Raw genomic sequence first — 21,210 nt, 5'->3', positions numbered from 1 at the left:
ATAATCAGTAACTTTACTGCCATGTAACCACCCCTCCAAGGCCTTCACTGAATGGTCAATTAAATCAACCCAGTCTTGTGAAGACTCCTTTTTGGTCTCTCTGAACTTCATCCTGTACTGTTCAGTGGTTAAGCCATAACCATCCAGGAGTGCATTCTTAAGAATTTTGAAATCATTGGCTTCACTTTCTTTCACAGTAAGGAGCCTATCCCTACCTTTTCCACTAAATGATAGCCATAGGATAGCAGCCCACTGCCTTTGAGGGACATCCTGTACAACACAGGCCCTCTCAAGTGCAGCAAACCACTTGTTAATGTCATCCCCCTCCTAATAAGGGGGAACTATCTTGTGCAGCTTCCTAGAATCATGCTCTTTTGCAGGATGACTATTGGGAATACTGTTGCTGCCACCATGGGTTTCTAAACCCAATTTCTGTCTCTCCTTCTCTACTTCTAAGGACTGTCTATCCAAATCCAGCTGTTGCTTCTTGAGCTTCAGTCTGGTTTTCTCCACTCTCAATCTATTGAGCTCCCTTTCTAACAATCTGTCATCAGGGTGGGTGGGTGGGACATTCTTTGAAACAGAAGTATGGTGAGAATGGACAGAAGGAGACCCATCCCTTACTGAAGGCCTCCTAACAGCTTGGTTAACAGAAATATCACTTCTACTGTGGTGAGAATGAATACTCTTGCTATGATGTGAGACAACACTATCAGTATGGTGTGACTCTACATCAGTACCAACTATGCTAGGCTGTCTAGTAATGGGCAGGCTAGGAAGTTTTTTTCCTGAATCTATCTCTAGGGGAGTCCCTGGATCTGATTGTGAACCATTAGCTACTTTTTCAACAGATGGGGCACCCTTGGCCCTATCTTGTTCTATAAGCATGTTAACCAATAGTTCTCTGGGGGGATTCTTCCCTACACTTAAACCTCTTTCTATGCAGAGACTCCTTGCTCCTTTCCAGCTAAGGTGATCATAAACAATTTTGGACAGATCAACAGTTTGGCCTGTACCAGACATTTTTAGAAAGTGTTTAAGTGACAGAAAAAGTGAGAAAAAGATTTTTAGAACTTTTGAAAGACAGAAAAAACTTTTTTAACTTTTTAAGAACTTTTAGAAAGTTTAGAGGTACTTTTCAGCACTTAGAAAAGAGTGAAAAAGAGGAAATGCAAAACTTTTTGGTTAGGTGTACATACACTGAACTTGTTTTGTATATTTTTCTCTTATGAAAAGTACAATGACAAAAGTGGTAAGTAGTTGCAAAGGACTTATCCCACCGCTGCACAACCAATGTAGGAGGCTGGACTGGCTTGTAGTGAGTACCAAGGGTACTTACACCTTGCACCAGGCCCAGGTATCCCTTATTAGTGTAGAGGGGTGTCTAGCAGCTTAGGCTGATAGATAATGGTAGCTTAGCAGAGCAGCTTAGGCTGAACTAGGAGACGAGTGAAGCTCCTACAATACCACTAGTGTCATATGCACAATATCATAAGAAAACACAATACACAGATATACTAAAAATAAAGGTACTTTATTTTTATGACAATATGCCAAAAGTATCTCAGTGAGTACCCTCAGTATGAGGATAGCAAATATACACAGATATATGTACACAATACCAAAAATATGCAGTATAGTATTAGAAAACAGTGCAAACAATGTATAGTTACAATAGGATGCAATGTGGACACATAGGGATAGGGGCAACACAAACCATATACTCCAAAAGTGGAATGCGAACCACGAATGGACCCCAAACCTGTGTGACCTTGTAGAGGGTCGCTGGGACTGTAAGAAAACAGTGAGGGTTAGAAAAATAGCCCTCCCCAAGACCCTGAAAAGTGAGTGCAAAGTGCACTAAAGTTCCCCAAAGGACATAGAAGTCGTGATAGGGGAATTCTGCAGGAAAGACACAAACCAGCAATGCAACAACGATGGATTTCCAGTCGAGGGTACCTGTGGAACAAGGGGACCAAGTCCAAAAGTCACAAGCAAGTCGGAGATGGGCAGATGCCCAGGAAATGCCAGCTGTGGGTGCAAAGAAGCTGCTACTGGACAGTAGAAGCTGAGGATTCTGCAGGAACGACAAGGGCTAGAGACTTCCCCTTTGGAGGATGGATCCCCCACGCCATGGAGAGTCGTGCAGAAGTGTTTTCCTGAAGAAAGACTGCCAACAAGCCTTGCTAGTTGCAAGTCGTGCAGTTAGGGTTTTTGGATGCTGCTGTGGCCCAGGAGGGACCAGGATGTTGCCAATTGCGTCTGGGGACAGAGGGGGTGTCGAGCAAGACAAGGAGCCCTCTCAGAAGCAGGCAGCACCCGTAGAAGTGCCAGAACAGGCACTATGAAGAGGAGTGAAACGGTGCTCACCCGAAGTCGCACAAAGGAGTCCCACGTCGCCGGAGGGCAACTTAGAAAGTCGTGCAATGCAGGTTAGAGTGCCCTGGACCCAGGCTTGGCTGTGCACAAAGGATTTCCGCCGGAAGTGCACAGAGGCCGGAGTAGCTGCAAAAGTCGCGGTTCCCAGCAATGCAGTCTGGCGTGGGGAGGCAAGGACTTACCTCCACTAAACTTGGACTGAAGAGTCACTGGACTGTGGGAGTCACTTGGACAGAGTTGCTGGATTCAAGGGACCTCGCTCGTCGTGCTGAGAGGAGACCCAGGGTACCGGTGATGCAGTTCTTTGGTGCCTGCGGTAGCAGGGGGAAGATTCCGTCGACCCACGGGAGATTTCTTCGGAGCTTCTAGTGCAGAGAGGAGGCAGACTACCCCCACAGCATGCACCACCAGGAAAACAGTCGAGAAGGTGCAGGATCAGCGTTACAGAGTTGCAGTAGTCGTTTTCGCTACTTTGTTGCAGTTTTGCAGGCTTCCAGCGCGGTCAGCAGTCGATTCCTTGGCAGAAGGTGAAGAGAGAGATGTAGAGGAACTCTGATGAGCTCTTTCATTTGTTATCTAAGGAAATCCCCAAAGCAGAGACCCTAAATAGCCAGAAAAGAGGGTTTAGCTACTTAGGAGAGAAGATAGGCTAGCAACACCTGAAGGAGCCTATCAAAAGGAGTCTCTGACGTCACCTGCTGGCCCTGGCCACTCAGAGCAGTCCAGTGTGCCAGCAGCACCTCTGTTTCCAAGATGGCAGAGGTCTGGAGCACACTGGAGGAGCTCTGGGCACCTCCCAGGGGAGGTGCAGGTCAGGGGAGTGGTCACTCCCCTTTCCTTTGTCCAGTTTCGCGCCAGAGCAGGGCTGAGGGGTCCCTGAACCGGTGTAGACTGGCTTATGCAGAAATGGGCACCATCTGTGCCCATGAAAGCATTTCCAGAGGCTGGGGGAGGCTACTCCTCCCCAGCCCTAACCCCATTTTCCAAAGGGAGAGGGTGTAACACCCTCTCTCTGAGGAAGTCCTTTGTTCTGCCTTCCTGGGCCAAGCCTGGCTGGACCCCAGGAGGGCAGAAACCTGTCTGAGGGGTTGGCAGCAGCAGCAGCTGCAGTGAAACCCCGGGAAAGGCAGTTTGGCAGTACCAGGGTCTGAGCTACAGACCCGTGGGATCATGGGATTGTGCCAACTATGCCAGGATGGCATAGAGGGGGCAATTCCATGATCATAGACATGTTACATGGCCATATTCGGAGTTACCATTGTGAAGCTACACATAGGTAGTGACCTATGTGTAGTGCACGCGTGTAATGGTGTCCCCGCACTCACAAAGTCCGGGGAATTTGCCCTGAACAATGTGGGGTCACCTTGGCTAGTGCCAGGGTGCCCACACACTAAGTAACTTTGCACCTAACCTTTACCAGGTAAAGGTTAGACATATAGGTGACTTATAAGTTACTTAAGTGCAGTGGTAAATGGCTGTGAAATAACGTGGACGTTATTTCACTCAGGCTGCAGTGGCAGGCCTGTGTAAGAATTGTCAGAGCTCCCTATGGGTGGCAAAAGAAATGCTGCAGCCCATAGGGATCTCCTGGAACCCCAATACCCTGGGTACCTCAGTACCATATACTAGGGAATTATAAGGGTGTTCCAGTATGCCAATGTAAATTGGTAAAATTGGTCACTAGCCTGTTAGTGACAATTTGAAAGAAATGAGAGAGCATAACCACTGAGGTTCTGGATAGCAGAGCCTTAGTGAGACAGTTAGTCATAACACAGGTAACACATTCAGGGCACACTTATGAGCACTGGGTCCCTGGCTGGCAGGGTCCCAGTGACACATACAACTAAAACAACATATATACAGTGAAAAATGGGGGTAACATGCCAGGCAAGATGGTACTTTCCTACAGATGGGCGTCCTGCAAAGGTACAATAATGCTTCAGTACGCCAAGAGAGGTCTGGGGACATTGGATACAGCCAGGGCTTGGGAAGCTTTAGTGGATTTATTACAATATCCTGAGCTTATGACCCCTGAAGAGAATTAATACCTTTGGTCTTTCCTGAATAATTCTGATAGGAGATCCCCACAGACAGACTACAGGAGCTATGGGCCTCCCCAGATGTGATCCCTAACGAATCTAAGCATTTGATGGATATAATATAGATAATCCTTCTACTCAAGTCCATACATAGGTGTTTCTCCGAAGACCGGGTATGGGCACACTCACAGTTGGGTGAGGGGAGAGTTTGCTGGGGTCAGAGTGCAAGAAGAATAGATAACTGTGTGAGTGAGTGGGGCTTGCTACTACTGAGAATAATGCTTTGAACTGAGAATTATGAGACATTGATTATACCATGTAGCTATTTCTGACTTGATTTTGATTGCTATATTAGCTGCCCTGGCAAGAAGACTTTTATGGTGAAAACCAATAAGGTTTCTCAAAAAGAAACAAAAAAACCTGACCAATTCTACTGCAACACCCTGTGACGTAACTCACAGCACCTCACAGCAGCCCATCAGCCCACAATTCACAACATCGATCAATTTTGCACTAACAATTATTAAAACATTAACTTTTGTCTGTTCCCCTAAAAGCAAATTCCAAAGTTCACAATCACTCAAAGGGGTAGGGGTATAACACCCTTCCGGCACACATACAAAATTATATCTTCACCATTGAGAAATTACCCTGACTAGTGCAGTCTGCTCCTCTGTGCAAAAGGGTTAACCAAACACCAATCTAAGTTAATACACCCTCACAAGAGAAGTTTAATAAGTCCATATCTTTTTTGTGGCCAGTTGTGCTTCACAGTCCTACATCACAAACCCTAACAGACAAGTTACATCTTGATATATTCAATTTTTATCCCTAAAACGTAACTACGACAAGTCCAATAATTAAAACTTCAACTTTTACCCCAAGCGCATTTCTCTTCTTAAGGACATGCCATATGCACACGACTGCAATTTAACCCTCACCTCAGCAATGTGCCCTCCTGGACTCAAAATGGATACCACACCATGCAACACACTAACTCATCAAAATCCACAAGCATAGCAGTGCACAACAACAAACAATAAGAGACACATAACCCCACTATAATCACACTCCTAAGACACTACAACCACTTCAGGATTGCCGGAACAGCACCAATTCTCCAAGGTAGGCCATGGAGCTAGGGGGACATGGACTGGTGCAGATTCTAACTGTTGCTGGGGCAAATTCTAACTCTCTAAGCCTCATTGAGGACCAAACCACCCTCTGCTACCAAAACCTGGAGGGCAAAGGGTGGTCTTTAAACCAAGCAAAATATAGTGCAAATCTGTAGACTTAAGCAGCACTCAAAGGATGGATCTTTGTCTCAAAGTGAGGCTTGACATCAGCAATTTAATAACATATCAATAACAGTGAAGCACATTTTGCCCCACAGTAATGACAGCGATTAGCCGATTTACAAACCATGAAGCTTTATTAACAAATTAGGAGTTACAAACTCAAATCATTCAGTTTAGTCATAAGTCAATAATCACTTGATTGCAGCGTATATGAACCTAGTCCAGGCAGTTCAAACAGCAAATGCAAAGTCAAGTTAAGTAGTGTAAGCAAATCATAAAGGACTTGTTTTTCCTTAAGGGAAACTCACTTATGCTAAACCAAAGTTGTGGGTTAAATCAGGGGAATTTCATAAGTAGTAGGTGTAAGCAATTAAAAAATCGAAAAAGAACCAGATGAAGGTTCCAAATAGGAGAAGAATAAATGTGCTAGATGGAGAGATTAACTCGATGAGCCGAAAAAAGGAGGATAGGGTCTCAAGAGCAGGAAATTAATGTCCACCTCCAAGGGTAGACAGAAGCAAATCTAACAAAGATCAGCGATACACAATTAAAACATGAATTTCAGCAAAAAAATACTCAGTAGGACTCCCACAGATAAGGAACCAATCAAAATTAAACACTTATAGTGGATTTGGTGTCAGCCCACTTCTCATGACTCATACAATCAACAGTTTCAGTTCCATCGCCTTCAGAGATGTTGTCCAAGGAGATATCTCCGCCAGCTCCCTTCACGCCTTCAGAGATATTTTCCAAGGGAGGATTTTTTTTCCACCGGCCACTTTAACATGCAGGTGCTGAGATTTACTGTCCAAACCATTAAGAAAAATAACAGCAAATGTCTTTCACATGGAACCTAACAATAACAGTCTAACGAGTACACAGTGGATACTTTGGCTCCTGAAAAGTGAGAGCAGAAACACATTTCATTTAAAATGGAGCCTTGCAAATTAAGTGGTATAGTGGCTATGGCTAATTTAACACGAACACATTCTAACTATGGTTAACTTGTTAAAGTGAAAGGCACACATTATGGCTAATCTAAATATGAAATTACACATGAATATATGTAAGCCGTGATTATACATTTTATGCATTAGCGCATCATTAAAAGCAAATGAAAATAATGACACTTCGTCACTATTAATCAATCCCATTGTTGTTAAGATGAATCTACTTTTGCTGGGACTAATTCACACTTTTTTAGAGGCATCAGTCGAAATTACATTAGAAAAAGAAGGTGTGATGTACACATGCATGCACGTATTACTTGTAATTTTCGAATGCATAACTGATGAAATAGCCGGCTGAGTTTGAAAAAGTGTCAGAGGACTGGTAAAAAAATGCAATAGAAGTATTATTCTTGCCACAAAGCAGCAATCATTTGACTGCACATTGTTTTACCATTTCTTTAGAAGGGACTTTCCTGGTACATTTAAATGTGGTAGGGTTCATTTTCCAAAAGGAATCACAGAGTTTCCATCAGAAAGAATAAATGTAGGAGTGTAGACTGGATACTATGTAATACTTGATTTACTCCTTTGTAGAAAATCATAGAATTCCTGATGTTAACTCTCTGAGATGTATCACTTTTTACTTTTCCAGATGTAAACCTCCCGCTCTGAAAACCGTTGCGAATTGGGCCCAACGGGAACACCATTTGATATGTACTATCTAGCTGTATGACCAAGGTAATGTACCCTTCTCTAATCATATTATGTTTCTGAATTCTCTATAGAGTTCTGGGGGACACTGCAAGCACAACCCTGTGCCAGCAAAAGGAATGCATTCTGTAAAGTGGAATTCACTCTGCAGCACTAGCCACTTAAGGCTGGAAGAAAACCCTGTTGTAAAACGTGAACCCCGTCTAATGAAAGAGGAAGAAGAGGAGGAACAGAAGAATCGATTCAAAGAATCGAAGGCTCAGATTGTGGAAACTGAGATCCCGCCATTGGACAACTGCAGGTAATATATCTAGGATTTTTTGTAAAATGGTGGGAATGAATAATAGGAAATCCCTTCACCCCGTAAATACCAGATTGAACAGTGACTATATCTGCAGTTGTCAACAGTCATTTCCCATTAGGGGCTTGTTGCTACATTTCAAAATAATAATCATCCTAATATTCCTTTTATTGTTTTTAATAATGTTACAAACAGAAAAATAAACAATAAATGTAACATAAAACAATGATGACGATGATAATCTTGCTCAATATATTTTTCTCCTTCTTGCTTTATTTTCCTGCTCCCTATGGTCCTTATCCTCTCCCTCTTCTCATTACATATTTCCACATATAATTTAACACGATGTCTGACACTACAGACTCCTGGCACTGGTTAATAAGGGGATATTATTTCTTCTTTTAGAATCACCTGTCTTTACTACATGTTATAATGCTTTCCTGGTGTCCCTTTAAACAAGTATTCTAACCAAATATGTTTCCTAGGAGGTCCATGTCATGATTAGAGACTCTACTGTTCTTCTCTGGTCCTTCATAATTTCCCAAAATGTAGGCGTTAGAAATACTCAATATCCCCTTTTAGTACATAATGTTCAGTCTTTGCTTTATCGTCTCTCTTTCATGTCGATACGTATTTCGTATTGTTTTCTTTCCCAGGGCTGTTTGAACCTAAAATATGTAGGAGTCGCAAAAATGGAAGACAAGATACATATTTGGAATCAATATGCTTGCTAAAAAATAATAGAAAAAAAACTTTAATTCTGTCTTTAATATTTACAGCCGATATTTCCAAATAAAACCGATTTTCATGTTTGTAATGAAATGTAGAGTGGGAGAAGCCACCTTTCATAGGTATATGTGTAACTCGGACTTTCATCGTTTTATTTTTCAGAGACCTCAGCTTCATTCTGCCGTTTTGTTTACGTGGCCGCACAATTAGTCATTTACAAGCTTCAAAATAAAGTACTATTAGAACATTGGAATGTTCTTTGTTCACAGCAGCAGCTGTGAACAAAGCCTCACGGAGCCTGAAGGGATTTTAATCCACTCCGGTTCCGTGAAGCCTTTGTTTTATTCAGGAGAACATTCTGCCCATTAATGGCAGAATGTTTTAATAGCCTTAGAACCCTCGGTAGCGGGCTCTACCGGCTATTAAAGGCCCTCTCCCTTGTTAAAGGCCCTCGTCTTCGGCTCGGGCCTTTAATAGCTGGTAGAGCCCGCTACGGCGGGTTCTAAGGCTATATTAGCCCCAGTTTGTATCACACTACAACTATTAGTGTACTCCCACTAGGGCAAGCAACTATTCACAAGTAGTACCTTCTAAAATATTGAGTTGTGAATGTGACTGGCCTCCACAATTATGGGATCTGAAGACGACTTGAGTGATCACCTTACTTTTATAAGCTCGTAAAAGCCGTTCAATTGAGTGTCTATCATGTTGCCTTTCCACTTGTCATTAATACAATATTTGCCATACAATGAGGTCTTGCCAAACGTCTATTCTGTTTCCATCGAGTGGTGATGATACAGTAAATGTAAATATAGCTGTTGACTATATATAGTTGAGACATTCAAATAAACAATATCCTGATTTTATTTTCTGCCAACTGTACCAAAACCATTACTTTTGATAATTAATCAATAATAATAAGAGTTTTTATAAGGGGGGAACCGCACTGTCACTCCAGACCATGCGAGATTTGTACTTTCAGGTCAATGAAATTAGTATATATCAAGAGATTAGCACAATTCCAGGGACCCCTAAAAAACTATCCCCAACATTTGTATATTCCCAGAAGACATCTATATTGGTAATCAGATTTGAATATAGACTATGGGGGTCATTCTGACCCCGGCGGTCTAAGATCGCCGGGGCCAGGGTCGGCGGGAGCACCGCCGACAGGCCGGCGGTGCCCCGCAGGGCATTCTGACCGCGGCGGTTCGGCCGCGGTCAGAAGAGGCAAACCGGCGGTCTCCCGCCGGTTTACCGCTGCCCTTAGAATCCCCCATGGCGGCGCAGCTTGCTGCGCCGCCATGGGGGATTCTGACACCCCCTACCGCCATCCTGTTCCTGGCGGTTCGCCCACCAGGAACAGGATGGCGGTAGGGGGTGCCGCGGGGCCCCTGGGGGCCCCTGCCGTGCCCATGCCAATGGCATGGGCATGGCAGGGGCCCCCGTAAGAGGGCCCCGAAAAGTATTTCAGTGTCTGCTAAGCAGACACTGAAATACGCGACGGGTGCAACCGCACCCGTCGCACCCCTGCAACTACGCCGGCTCAATTCTGAGCCGGCGTCCTCGTTGCAGGGGCATTTCCTCTGGGCCGGCGGGCGCTCTTTTGGAGAGCGCCCGCCGGCCCAGAGGAAATGTCTGAATGGCCGCCGCGGTCTTTTGACCGCGGTGCGGTCATTCAGCGGCGGTACCCTGGCGGACGGCCTCTTAAAGGAACCTTTGGATGCTAGGCGTTCTGAGGGCCCTTGAAACTTAATGAAATACATTTGATACATCTGTAAATGCCCCAGAAATGATCTAGCCACACATTCCACCAAACATTTCCACCAAGTGCTGAAAAACGAGTGCCTGATCAAAAGCTCTGTGCCGTTTCCTGAAATCCCTTTTTGCTCCAAGTAGTAAAAGGACTTCCTTTTTCTATAATTCTGACCATGAAAACATAACTCTAGCAAAAGAACAATGGGGCAGGTCAGAAGGACTACTTCTCACACATATTTCTCAGCTAACGTGAAAAATCATGACTTTGCTTAAATTAATCAGCAGATTTAGGACACCCAGCTCACTAATCAGGGGTAAATGTATTAAAGAAATACCATTCAAACCCACAGTAGTTATAATATTGTGTTTATCACTTATGACTTATTTCAGACTATTAATAGGATTGCTTGTCACTAGAATCCCCACAACATCACCCGCTTCTTTCTCTGCTTGATGATCCATTCAGCGAATATAATGGGATAATTCCTGCCCAGAAAGTAGAATGGAATCACTAGTCAAAACCCTCATATCACCAGACAACAGTCTCCAAAACCCAGCACATCACCTGTCCTAACAGCTCTGTCCCTCTTCTCCCCATGTATTCAACCTAAACATAAATCATTTATGTATTGCAAATTTTCCATATTTCTGTCTAAGTCCTTTTACCAGATTACAGTGATTTGAAACTAGAATAATGCCATTCATATTGATAGCTACGTTTCATACAGCACTCCTATATCACTCACGCCCAAAATTTGACTAGGGTCACTGGTGCCATAAATACTTGCAAATATTCTTGAGTTTTTAGGTTGCAGGTAACAAGTATTGTTGGCAATGTAGCACTGCTTGTGACAGAACTGGAATTATTTTGGGAAATAAACAAATAGTTAAAATGAGGGTGATATTAACTGTCTTCTTGTACAATAATTTTAAAGCCAGAAAAGAATTGCCAATACCTCATGCTAACAAATGAGTGATTAATATCAGACATACATCGCCCATTAGGAAGGTAAACTTGGAGGGCTGTTTTCTTTAAAGGCCTGTTTAATCAAGTCACCACCACACCTTCAAAAATACCCCTACACCACGGTCTATACTTTTATTCCTAAGGTGAAGCTCATAATACGTTATACCATTACGAGCAGCTATATCCCCAGGTTCATGGTTGTCCACTTAGTTCATGAGATGGATGCAACTAAAGGTCACCCTAATTTCTCTTAAGTAACACTTCTTGGGCACCTCCAGTTACAATAGACTCAGTTATGGGAAGAAACGCCACAACACCCAGTCCCAGCTTTGCTTAATCATGATGCTGTGTAAAAATAGAGGACCTTATGTACAAAACATTGGAATAGGGAAGCGCCGCAAGTCATTTAGCTGCCCTGCCCTAAGCCAGCTCGAAAGGGCAGGAATGCACCGTATTTACAAGGTACAGTGCATTCCTGTCCTTTCAGCCAATGTGAAGCACAAATTGTAGCCGAGCACCAACGCAGGCACCCTTGCACCATGGTCCAAGGGTGTCTGTGTTGTTGGCATGATTGTTTTTGTGCAGAAAGGGGCAACTTCCTGCACAAAAACAATCACAAGAGGCCTTTTCCTCTTTCTATGTGTGCTACAGAATGCAGCAGACATGGAAAGAGGACAAAATGAGGAGAAATGTAAACTCATACCCTTGCCATGCACTGCTAATTACCCCACAAATTAAGGCACTGATGACATCTTTGATAACATTATTGATAATATCAGTGTAATATTTGCAGTAAAATCTTTTTTTTCGGAAGAACTGTGCATGGCGGGGGCACGAGTTATAGTTACTTGAGATAACTATAACAGGTGAATTTCTATGGTTTGGTACGTTTAAAATGTGAGCCCATCTATGACGTGCGTGTAACCTTTGGTTTTTAGGTAATATATATATATATATATATATATATATATATATATATATATATATATATATATATATATATATATATATATAGACTCTTTAGGCATGCGTCCAGCCCGAACTGCTGAGAGCAATTGCACTTAATTTGTCAGAAAGGTAGCTTTTGGTCCGCAGGTGAGCCTCTTTTATTTGGTGTAAATGAATTCACTAGTTTAGGAGAATTTAAAGGAAATCCAGATTTGTATGTATAGGTCGCAAACACTCCAGATCTCGTGCAGAGATTTGATTAGCTGCCAACACTTCAACCAGGAAGTGGTGCCAGCCATTTTGAGGCTTGGCTTCAGCCGAGTCTCAAAAATAAACATTAAAAAAAAAAGGAGGCAGGGTATCTTTACCCTACCTCCCTAGCCTTGTTCCAGGGGGGCCCCAGTCTACCCAAGGGTTTATATGCATTTAAAAAAAAAATCCTGACGAATATTGCAACTATTTGCACACTTCAACTTGATTTTAAAAAAAACAAAAAACAAAAGCAAGCCCTGTCTCCCACTCTTGTTTTTCATTTTTGCCCCGGGTGGGCCGGGTCCCGGGAGCAAAACACTAGCTGGCTCTTCAAACAGGGGAATTGTTAAAAAATCTACTACTTCATTTACATCTTTTACAAACTTCACATCATTTACATCTTTTACAAACTTCACAGCAGCATTTCAGCATCGTTCCTTGCTTTCCCTGTCAATAGGTGTTCAAGCCCAAACTAGACCTCCCTAAGGGTGTCACAGGTTCGCAGCAAATGGTTAAACAGATAAGTTCATTTCTGTGTCTTTCAAGTAGTGCTAAGAGCCTACATTACACATTAAATAAGGGTAATCACTGATATGCTTTAGAAAGTCTCCAGTCACTGTTCACCATTAAAAATGTTAGACTAATTGTTAAATGGAACAATTCTTTTCACAATTCTTAGGTCAAGCACTTTAATTAGAGCACTATTAACCCCTTCTGTGCTGGGGACGTAATTGTTACATCCCGCTGCACAGTGCTTCTGTGTCAAAGACGTAACATTACGTTCTGCCACTGGCCCACGGGGGAGCGCTAGCGCTCCCCCCATGGGCAGGGATGTGAGGGGAATCGCTTCCCCTTCCACCCTGCCCCCCTTGTGAGGTCTGATGACGTCAGCGCGCGATCATGCGCTGACCTCATCAGAGATTGCCCTCATCGCGCTGGAAGCTCAGCATTTCCCTTCTGATCGGGGTGTTGGGGTGGGCAGAGATACATCAAAGGAAAGGAAAGACTTTTCCTTTCCTTTAATGTCTATCTGAGCATTTCTGCAGCCCGATCGTAAAGTGATCGGGCTGCAGAAATGGCCATTAGACACCAGGGATTTAGTTTACCTTAGGTAAACAAAGAAGGGGAGCGGCCCCTTGGGCAACGGTGGCAACCCAAGGGGGGCATTTTATTATGATAAGGCAATTTCTGCGCCCTTTGGGAGCAGATCAGCCTATGTTAATTAGGCCCATCTTCCCCCAAGGGAGGTAGAAACCTATGGGCACCAGGGATATATATATATATATATATATATATATATATATATATATATATATATATATATATATATATATATATATATATATATTTTAGTATGTCGGGCACGACCCCTTAGGCAAAGTTCGCTCCCCTGGGGGGCAAATTCATTTTCGGACATTTCTTCCCCCCTTGGGGGCAGATCGACCTATTTTAAGTAAGCCGATCTGCCCCAAAGGGGGGGTAGAAACCACTAGACACCAGGGGTTTCTTTTTACTTTTTTTTTTTACGGCTGGGGAGCGACCTCTTGGGCAAGGGTTGCTTCCCTGGGGGGCAAATTTATTTTAGACCATTTCTGTCCCCCTTGTAGGCAGAACAGCGTATTTTAATTAGGCTGACCTGCCCCTAAGGGGAGCAGCAACCACTAGGCACCAGGGATTTTTATTTTTTTATTTTTTTACAGATGTGTGGCGACCCCATAGGCAAGGGTCGCTCCCCTGGGAGGGCAGTTTTTTTTAGGCCATTTGGGGCAGAAACCACTTAGGCACCGGGGACTGGTGTGTGTGTGAATTTTGTTTCGGGGGGCAACCCCTTGGGCGAGGGTCGCACCCCATTGGGGCACATTGGCAGATCAGCTTATTTTTGTAAGACCCATCTGCCTCAAAGGGGGGCAGAAAGCCCACCGGAACCCAGGGAAGAATTTTTTTTTTTTTTAAATAGGGCGGTTAAGGCCATACCCCAACCTTAAATAAATGGGGACAAAGTTGTTCTACCCACTAGTGGGCAGATGGAGCGATTACCCCCGATCCACTCCCGGGGTGGGGTCAAGGGGGTCCAGAAAGCCTACTAGGTGCCAGGGAATTAAAAAAATAAATAGTGTGGTGGTGGATACCAACCAGTATGGGCATGGTTATGCCTACACCCCAACTGAGTGGGTAACAGTCTTTCAGCTCTCCCCCCGCACACTAAAAGATCTTGTCCCAAAGGCAAGCAAGAGGACATTTGATTATTTTCGGTTTTCATTTTACATTTGGGCCATGAGCGCTCGTCTAACTCCCAAAATCGTCCCACTTGGAATGGTGAGGGATGCACTTTTTTGGACTTTGGGATGCTGCCATGTAGAAAAATCTACAAGACCTAGACACATCTGAAAACTAAACGTCTGGGTGAGGCCAGGGTAGTGTGCTTCACATGCACCCCGCAACATTTTCTTACCCACAATGCCATGCAAACCTCCAACTTTTCTTGAAATCGCAAATTTTCCCACATTTTTGTGATAGAACCTTACGGAATCTGCAGGAATCTACAAAAGTCCCACTACCCAGCCTTGTCGCATCTATACCGATAAAAATTCTGCCCCACTTGTCAGCCTAAAAACATTTTTATTTCAAACTGCTCTTTTGGACCCGCATTGGTTCCCCCTCAATTTCGACATATTTTTGGCTCTTCCCTGTCACGTGCACTTGGCCCACCTATACAAGTGAGGTATCATTTTTATCGGGAGACTGAGGGCAACTTGGGTGGTAGGAAATTTGTGCCGGGGCATTGATCCCACACAGAAATGTGGGGAAGATGATATTTTTTTAGCTAAATTTGAGGTTTGCTGAGGATTCTGGGTTAGAAAACACTGGGGGATCCATGCAAGTCACATCTCCCTGGACTTCCTCGGGTGTCTAGTTTTCAGAAATGTCTGGGTTTGGTAGGTTTCCCAAGTTGGCTGCTGAACCATGGGCCAAAAACACAGGTGCCCCCCACCCACAAAAACAGGTAGTTTTGTATTTGATAATTTTCATGTGTCCACATTGTGTTTTAGGGCATTTCCTGTCACGGGCACTAGGCCTACCCGCACAAGTGAAGTACCATTTTTATCTAGAGATATGAGGGGACGCTGGGTAGAAGGAAGTTTGTGGCTCCCCTCAGATTCCAGAACTTTGCAGCACCGAAAGGTGAGGAAAAGGTGGGGTTTTTTTTGCCAAATTTTGAGGTTTGCTAAGGATTCTGTCGTGAATCCTGGTTCCTTTTAATGGGATAACAGGAGTTAGCTTAGCCTCTGGCTTGCAGACTCGTGCCCCCTTCACTTAGTGACTTTTAACCTACTTAGCTTGCTCTTTCTTAGCCCATTTAATTTTTTAATTCTTCTAAGATGGCTGCCTTGTTTATAGTTAGGCCACTTTTTATGTTTTGCATTATCAGTGTCACCGCGCTAAGGCGTCAAAATGAAGCAACAAAGACAAACAAATGGTAGGTGTTCACACTGCGGGACTTTACCTCTCTATACTTTCAAGGGATTGTTTATATTAATTGCCGTACCAAGCATGTCTGTTATTTATTGTTTGGGAACACACCTACATCAGGGGTCCTGGTAGATCTGTATAAATACATCGCACTTTAGACAGATAATTAGAGGGATTCTAACCAGAGGGCATCGCCACTATCGCTGATATCGATGCTGCACGTCGTCTTGACGCTGACCCAGTCTTCGTGTCCCTGAGGAGTCTGAGATAGAGACCTCCTTCCAAGGTAACAAGGGTTGGGGGCTCCTCTCATGGACATGACATTGGCAGATTAGGTTTAGCAAACCCGACTGTCCTTTAGGTAGGAGGTTAGGCCTCTCACATTAGGGTATTAGGGCATAGTACATTGCGTATGTCTTTCTTATGCATTGCAAGATGGTGGGGGTCTTTGTAATAGTGACTGTTGTCTTCACAATTCTGTTCCTTGCATTATTCATTATCCTAATCATTGCAGCCCATGCAACTTATCGCAAATTGCAGTTATGTTAAATAAAAACTATTGAAACTTTACTGCATCTTTGTCATTGCCTGTGTTACTATGAGACATGATATATCTGTGAGAAAGGGGTAACCTCCGTTTAACCACGACACTCCCTGAGTTGTCTTACTCTCGAGTCCCTGCGTAAAGGCTGCCACAAATCACCTTTTACTATTGTGTTTTCGGTGAGGTGCTGCTAGTAAGCCGGTAAGGTTGGGACAACAGTTGCGACTTGTTGTAGGATAGGCATAGCCACCTACAAACAAAAGTATTGTCATCCTTTAACCAGCAGTCTTGCCTAGAGCAAGAGTCCAAACTACGATATGGCACTACCAACGATGGTGTTTAGGCACTAATTTACGGATACCCCGACTATCACTGTCTCACAGACAACAGGTACCCTAAGTACCATTATACGGAGACGTCCGTGGTCTTTGGGAAAATCCTCCTCAGCTGAAAAGGTAACACCTGATTAAGCTGTAGGTTGTTCAAGCTCGAACTCATAAAAGGACTTAAACTCCCCATTTTGTTGTTCCGTTTTCTAAACAAAAATGGCTGCTGCCATAGACATTCCTGAAAATGATAGACATGCACTAACACAATATTTATTAACGCATGGCCTCACAGATGAGGGCGGGGATGTTACTCTTATAATAGAAGCTAATGAAGCATACCAAACAGAAACATTTTACTGTTGGGTCACCTTTCCTGAGGTAGACCAAAGAACACATAAGTTCCACATATATGAAATTGCAAATGTACCTTTACGGTATCGAGCATACCAGTATCATGAAATATCGCTCACATACCAAGAGCACCAGAACTGATTTGAAGGCACCCTACCACATGTATTACAAAGAGTGAGGCTAGGTCCCTTAAGTAATGACGGACCAACATGGCCTATGTTTGCCACATACACACCTCACCCAGGCATACAAAATATGCCAATTGCAGATCTGCGAGATTAATATAATGAATTGGTGACATTATATAGACGATTAGTTTAGTTCGTGATGCGAACATTGAACACAACACCAGCGCTTCCAGCACCTGGTGGTTACCAATTGGCTACTGGGATTAATCCACAGACAGTGGATACTATCATGGGTAAAGTTCCAGCGGAACGGAAAAAAATACCGTTCTGGATTGCCCAGAAAACTAATCAGCTGGAAGCTGTGTTTCCCCATACGGGACCACAGGAAAAACATAGACTGCTCACTATGTGCTTGCCCTTTGGGATGGTTCCCTCAATGGATGACTGCGCCACATGGAGTACAGTCTTCGCTGCCATATATACTACCACACATTTTACCCCGACACCTGCCAATTTACCGGAAGTGTTAAAACAAATACAAAATGAGCATGGGGCTGCACCAGCCCTGGATTTGGGGATGAAATTAATGCATAATTTTGACACGGTTTCCTCAATAATACTCAGTAATATTAAAGGGGAATACGCCAGCGTCTCTAGAAAACTCCACACCAGGAATAAGAGAGACAGCTACCGAAAATAATTTCTGACACCTATACTAGTATAGGCCGGGAAAGTTTGGGAGCCAAACCAAAGAAATTGGAGTTACAAAGTACCACCCATAAGGAAGGTACAAAGAAGGCACAAGAGAGCCCTAAGAAGCGCTGGGACAAACAAAAAGATTTCAAAGATAGAAGAAATAAGATAGCTGATTCTCTACACCCAGAGAACTCCGAAAGGAGATACAATCTCAGAAATAGGGAGGACATTAAAACTCCAGACAGATATACTGATTCACGTCCCTCTCGTTCCTTTCAGGATGCACCGGATAGACGTAGCGAGAGAGGGGGCGTCCAGATCGACATCCTGAATCCGTGAAAGAAAAGAAAGACTTGCAGCAGTCTACCATTAAAAAAGAAGAAAATACTCCTCTGCAAAAGCCACAGTTTAAAAAGAAAAAGGTGGCAGCACTGACAGCTAAAAATGCCAGTATACTTGAGAACACTGTTGAGGAACAAGACGTAGGCAGTGACTCTGTTAGACAGCGCGGCAGAGGTCACGAAATGTCGCCAGAGTCTGAAAGATCATCTGGATGCAACAGCAACTAGCGATTTCATCGCAGTTGAAACAGCAGACAGCCGCGTTCTCCCCCGACAGGGTTTATGATTTAAAAATTCAGATAGAGGGAGACGTGGAGCGCACTATAAGTGTGATATTTTGGGATAAACTTACTAGTGATATCCTACTGCCCCAAAGAGACTAGCCACCTGAACACGTCTGTAAGCTCCCGCAGGGGGAAAATGTAATTTTGCCTTCTTTCTCCGATCTTGTTCCGGAAGCAGAAAAAGAAGCCTATGCTGCTGAATCGGCTTTATCGCAATCATGTAGGTTGGGACAAGGAGTCTCCTTGTCATGTTATTCCCGTTAGGTCTACATCCCAACCGCAGCCACAATATCCTGTCAAACATGAAGCAAAAGCTCCGGTAAGGGAGATCTTCACCCAACTTGAGTACCAGGGAGTAATTGAGCCCTGTACATCTGCAATGAAAAATCCGTTATTCCCTGTTGCAAAGCCAGACCATTCATACAGAATAGTCATTGATTATAGACATTTAAATAGCCAGACACACACATATGCTATACAAAATTCACATAGCACAGCACTAATAAACAATATAGTGAGTAAAAAATATAAAACAACATTAGAAATATTTAATGGCTTTTTCTGCCAGAACTTAGCACATGAAAGTCGGGACCTGAGTGCATTCTCATTTGGCTCTCAGAAACACTTTTGTCATTTACCTCAAGGCTATAAAAACAGCCTGGGGCTATTTTCTGCCCGTGTAACATCAATATTACATGATATTGATTCCGAGCCATTATCCTAAGTGGATGACATATATCTCACAGACAACGACCTTGGCATTCATCTGGCAAGGGTCGATCGGATCATTTTGAGATTTGCAGACCTTGGTTACAAATTCAACTTTAAGAAAAGCAAGATCGCCTTTCTCAGTGTATTATTCATGGGATATGAGCTATCAAACGAGGGAAAGAGCCTGGCCCGCACTTTCTGGAAAAATGTGCTCAACTGCACCCTCCTAACACACTTAAGAAACTACAGTCATTACTAGGTTACTTTAATTTTGGCAGAACGTACATTCCAGATTATGCTCAACAAATAAAGCCACTTTGGGGGTCATTACAACCCTGGTGGAAGGCGGAGAACCGGCGGTAAGTCCGCCAACAGGTTGGCGGTCTTACTTTGTGGAATTATGACCATGGCGGTTACCGCCATGGTAATCCGCCGGTTCTCTGTTCCGCCCGCCAGGGCGGAGACGACCGCTGGGCTGGAGACCTGGGTCTCCAGCCCGGCGGCCGTCACTAGACCGCCGGCGGTATTCAGACTTAGCTTACCGCCATGGATTTCCAGTGGTTTGAACTGCCATGAAATCCATGGCGGTAAGCACTATCAGTGCCAGGGAATTCCTTCCCTGACACTGATAGGGGTCTCCCACAGATCCCACCCGACTCCCTCCCCTACCCCCCACCACCACTGCCACCCCCCAAAGGTGGCAGGGCCCCCTCCCCACCCTGACCCCCAACATCACATCACCCATACCGACACGCACGCAGGTACCGCCTACACACTTACACGCACACACGCCGACATACATGCCTACATCCACACACACAGTTAGACACGCGCACCCACATTCAAACATACATGCACACATCCATACAGACATACCCACAGACATACATGCACTCATTCCCATACACACAACACCCCCGCAAGCATACACGCACTCACCCCCCCCTCTACATACACACACGCACACCCCATGCACCCACACAACACACAACACCCCCCTCCCCTCATGGGCGATCGACTTAGCTGGTCCGACGATCCTCCGGGAGGGAACGGGAGCCATCGGGGCAGCTCTGCCGACACAACACCGCCAACAGAACACCACCACAGGACGTGATTCGCTGGGCGGTGTTCTGTTGCCGTGGCGGTGAAGGTGGAGCAACCTCCACTTCCCCGCCTCCCGCCAGTATGGCTGTTGGCAGCTTTCCGTCCGTAAAAGGACGGAGAGCTGCCAACGGTCATAATAGGCCGAGCGGCAAACTGCCACCACTGGCGGTCTTCCGCACGGCGGTCCCTCGGCGGTCTTTCAAAAAGACAGCTGAGGTCAAAAAGACCCCCTTTGTGACTTGGTTCAGTCCAGTTTTTCTGGCAGACACTGGACGGTTGAACACACCCGCATCCTTAGGGGAATGCAACAGAACCTGCTAGAAGCTAAACACTTGCACACACATGACAATAAAACAAATTTGGTCATCAGAATAATTGCTGGTGCCATTGGATTTACTTCAATGAGGGTGACACAGTATCTATAGCATATAAATCACATTTATACTCCAATGCAGAACAGCGTTTTGCACCTACAGAAAAGATTCTGATGGCAGTTCAGATGGGCCGTAACAAAAGAGAGGCCACTTGCCCAGAGGAAACGTACTATTGTTGTCTCCCCGGTGCCGGTCATAGAGGCTGTCACCAAAGCAAGCGTTCCTAATGCTAAAGCAATACATCCACGTTGGATTCAATGGGCAATGTCTCTGACCGCCACTGATGTTGATTACATTTTTGATCCAAAACTTCAGACACAAGAGTTTCTCCAGTAAGAACAAGAGTACCCCACTCCTCTAAATATCTTGCCAGTAGACAGATACCATACTGTCATATACACTGACGGTTCAGCACAGCCGGCTCTAGGTACTAAACATCAATACTCCGCAGCTTGCGCAGCCGTGAGCGGAGTGATGGAAGATGGAGTCTTCCACCAACACAATACCTACACGCAGACCCTAGGGGTCTGCACGGCCCAGTTGGC

The 21,210-nt window shown here is 44.4% G+C and overlaps 1 protein-coding gene across 1 annotated transcript in view; it reads left to right on the top strand.

The window, feature by feature from the left end:
• Positions 1-21,210, top strand: part of LOC138292459 (myomegalin-like) — a 1,643,599-nt gene that overhangs the window by 847,868 nt on the left and 774,521 nt on the right. The window contains exon 16 of the mRNA XM_069231077.1: positions 7,452-7,678. Coding sequence (XP_069087178.1) covers positions 7,452-7,678 — 227 coding nt within the window. The remainder of the gene's footprint in view (positions 1-7,451; positions 7,679-21,210) is intronic.

This window comes from Pleurodeles waltl, chromosome 4_2, assembly GCF_031143425.1.
Source record: "Pleurodeles waltl isolate 20211129_DDA chromosome 4_2, aPleWal1.hap1.20221129, whole genome shotgun sequence".
Taxonomy (NCBI): Eukaryota; Metazoa; Chordata; class Amphibia; order Caudata; family Salamandridae; genus Pleurodeles; species Pleurodeles waltl.
This window is presented reverse-complemented; position numbering and strand designations above follow the sequence as displayed.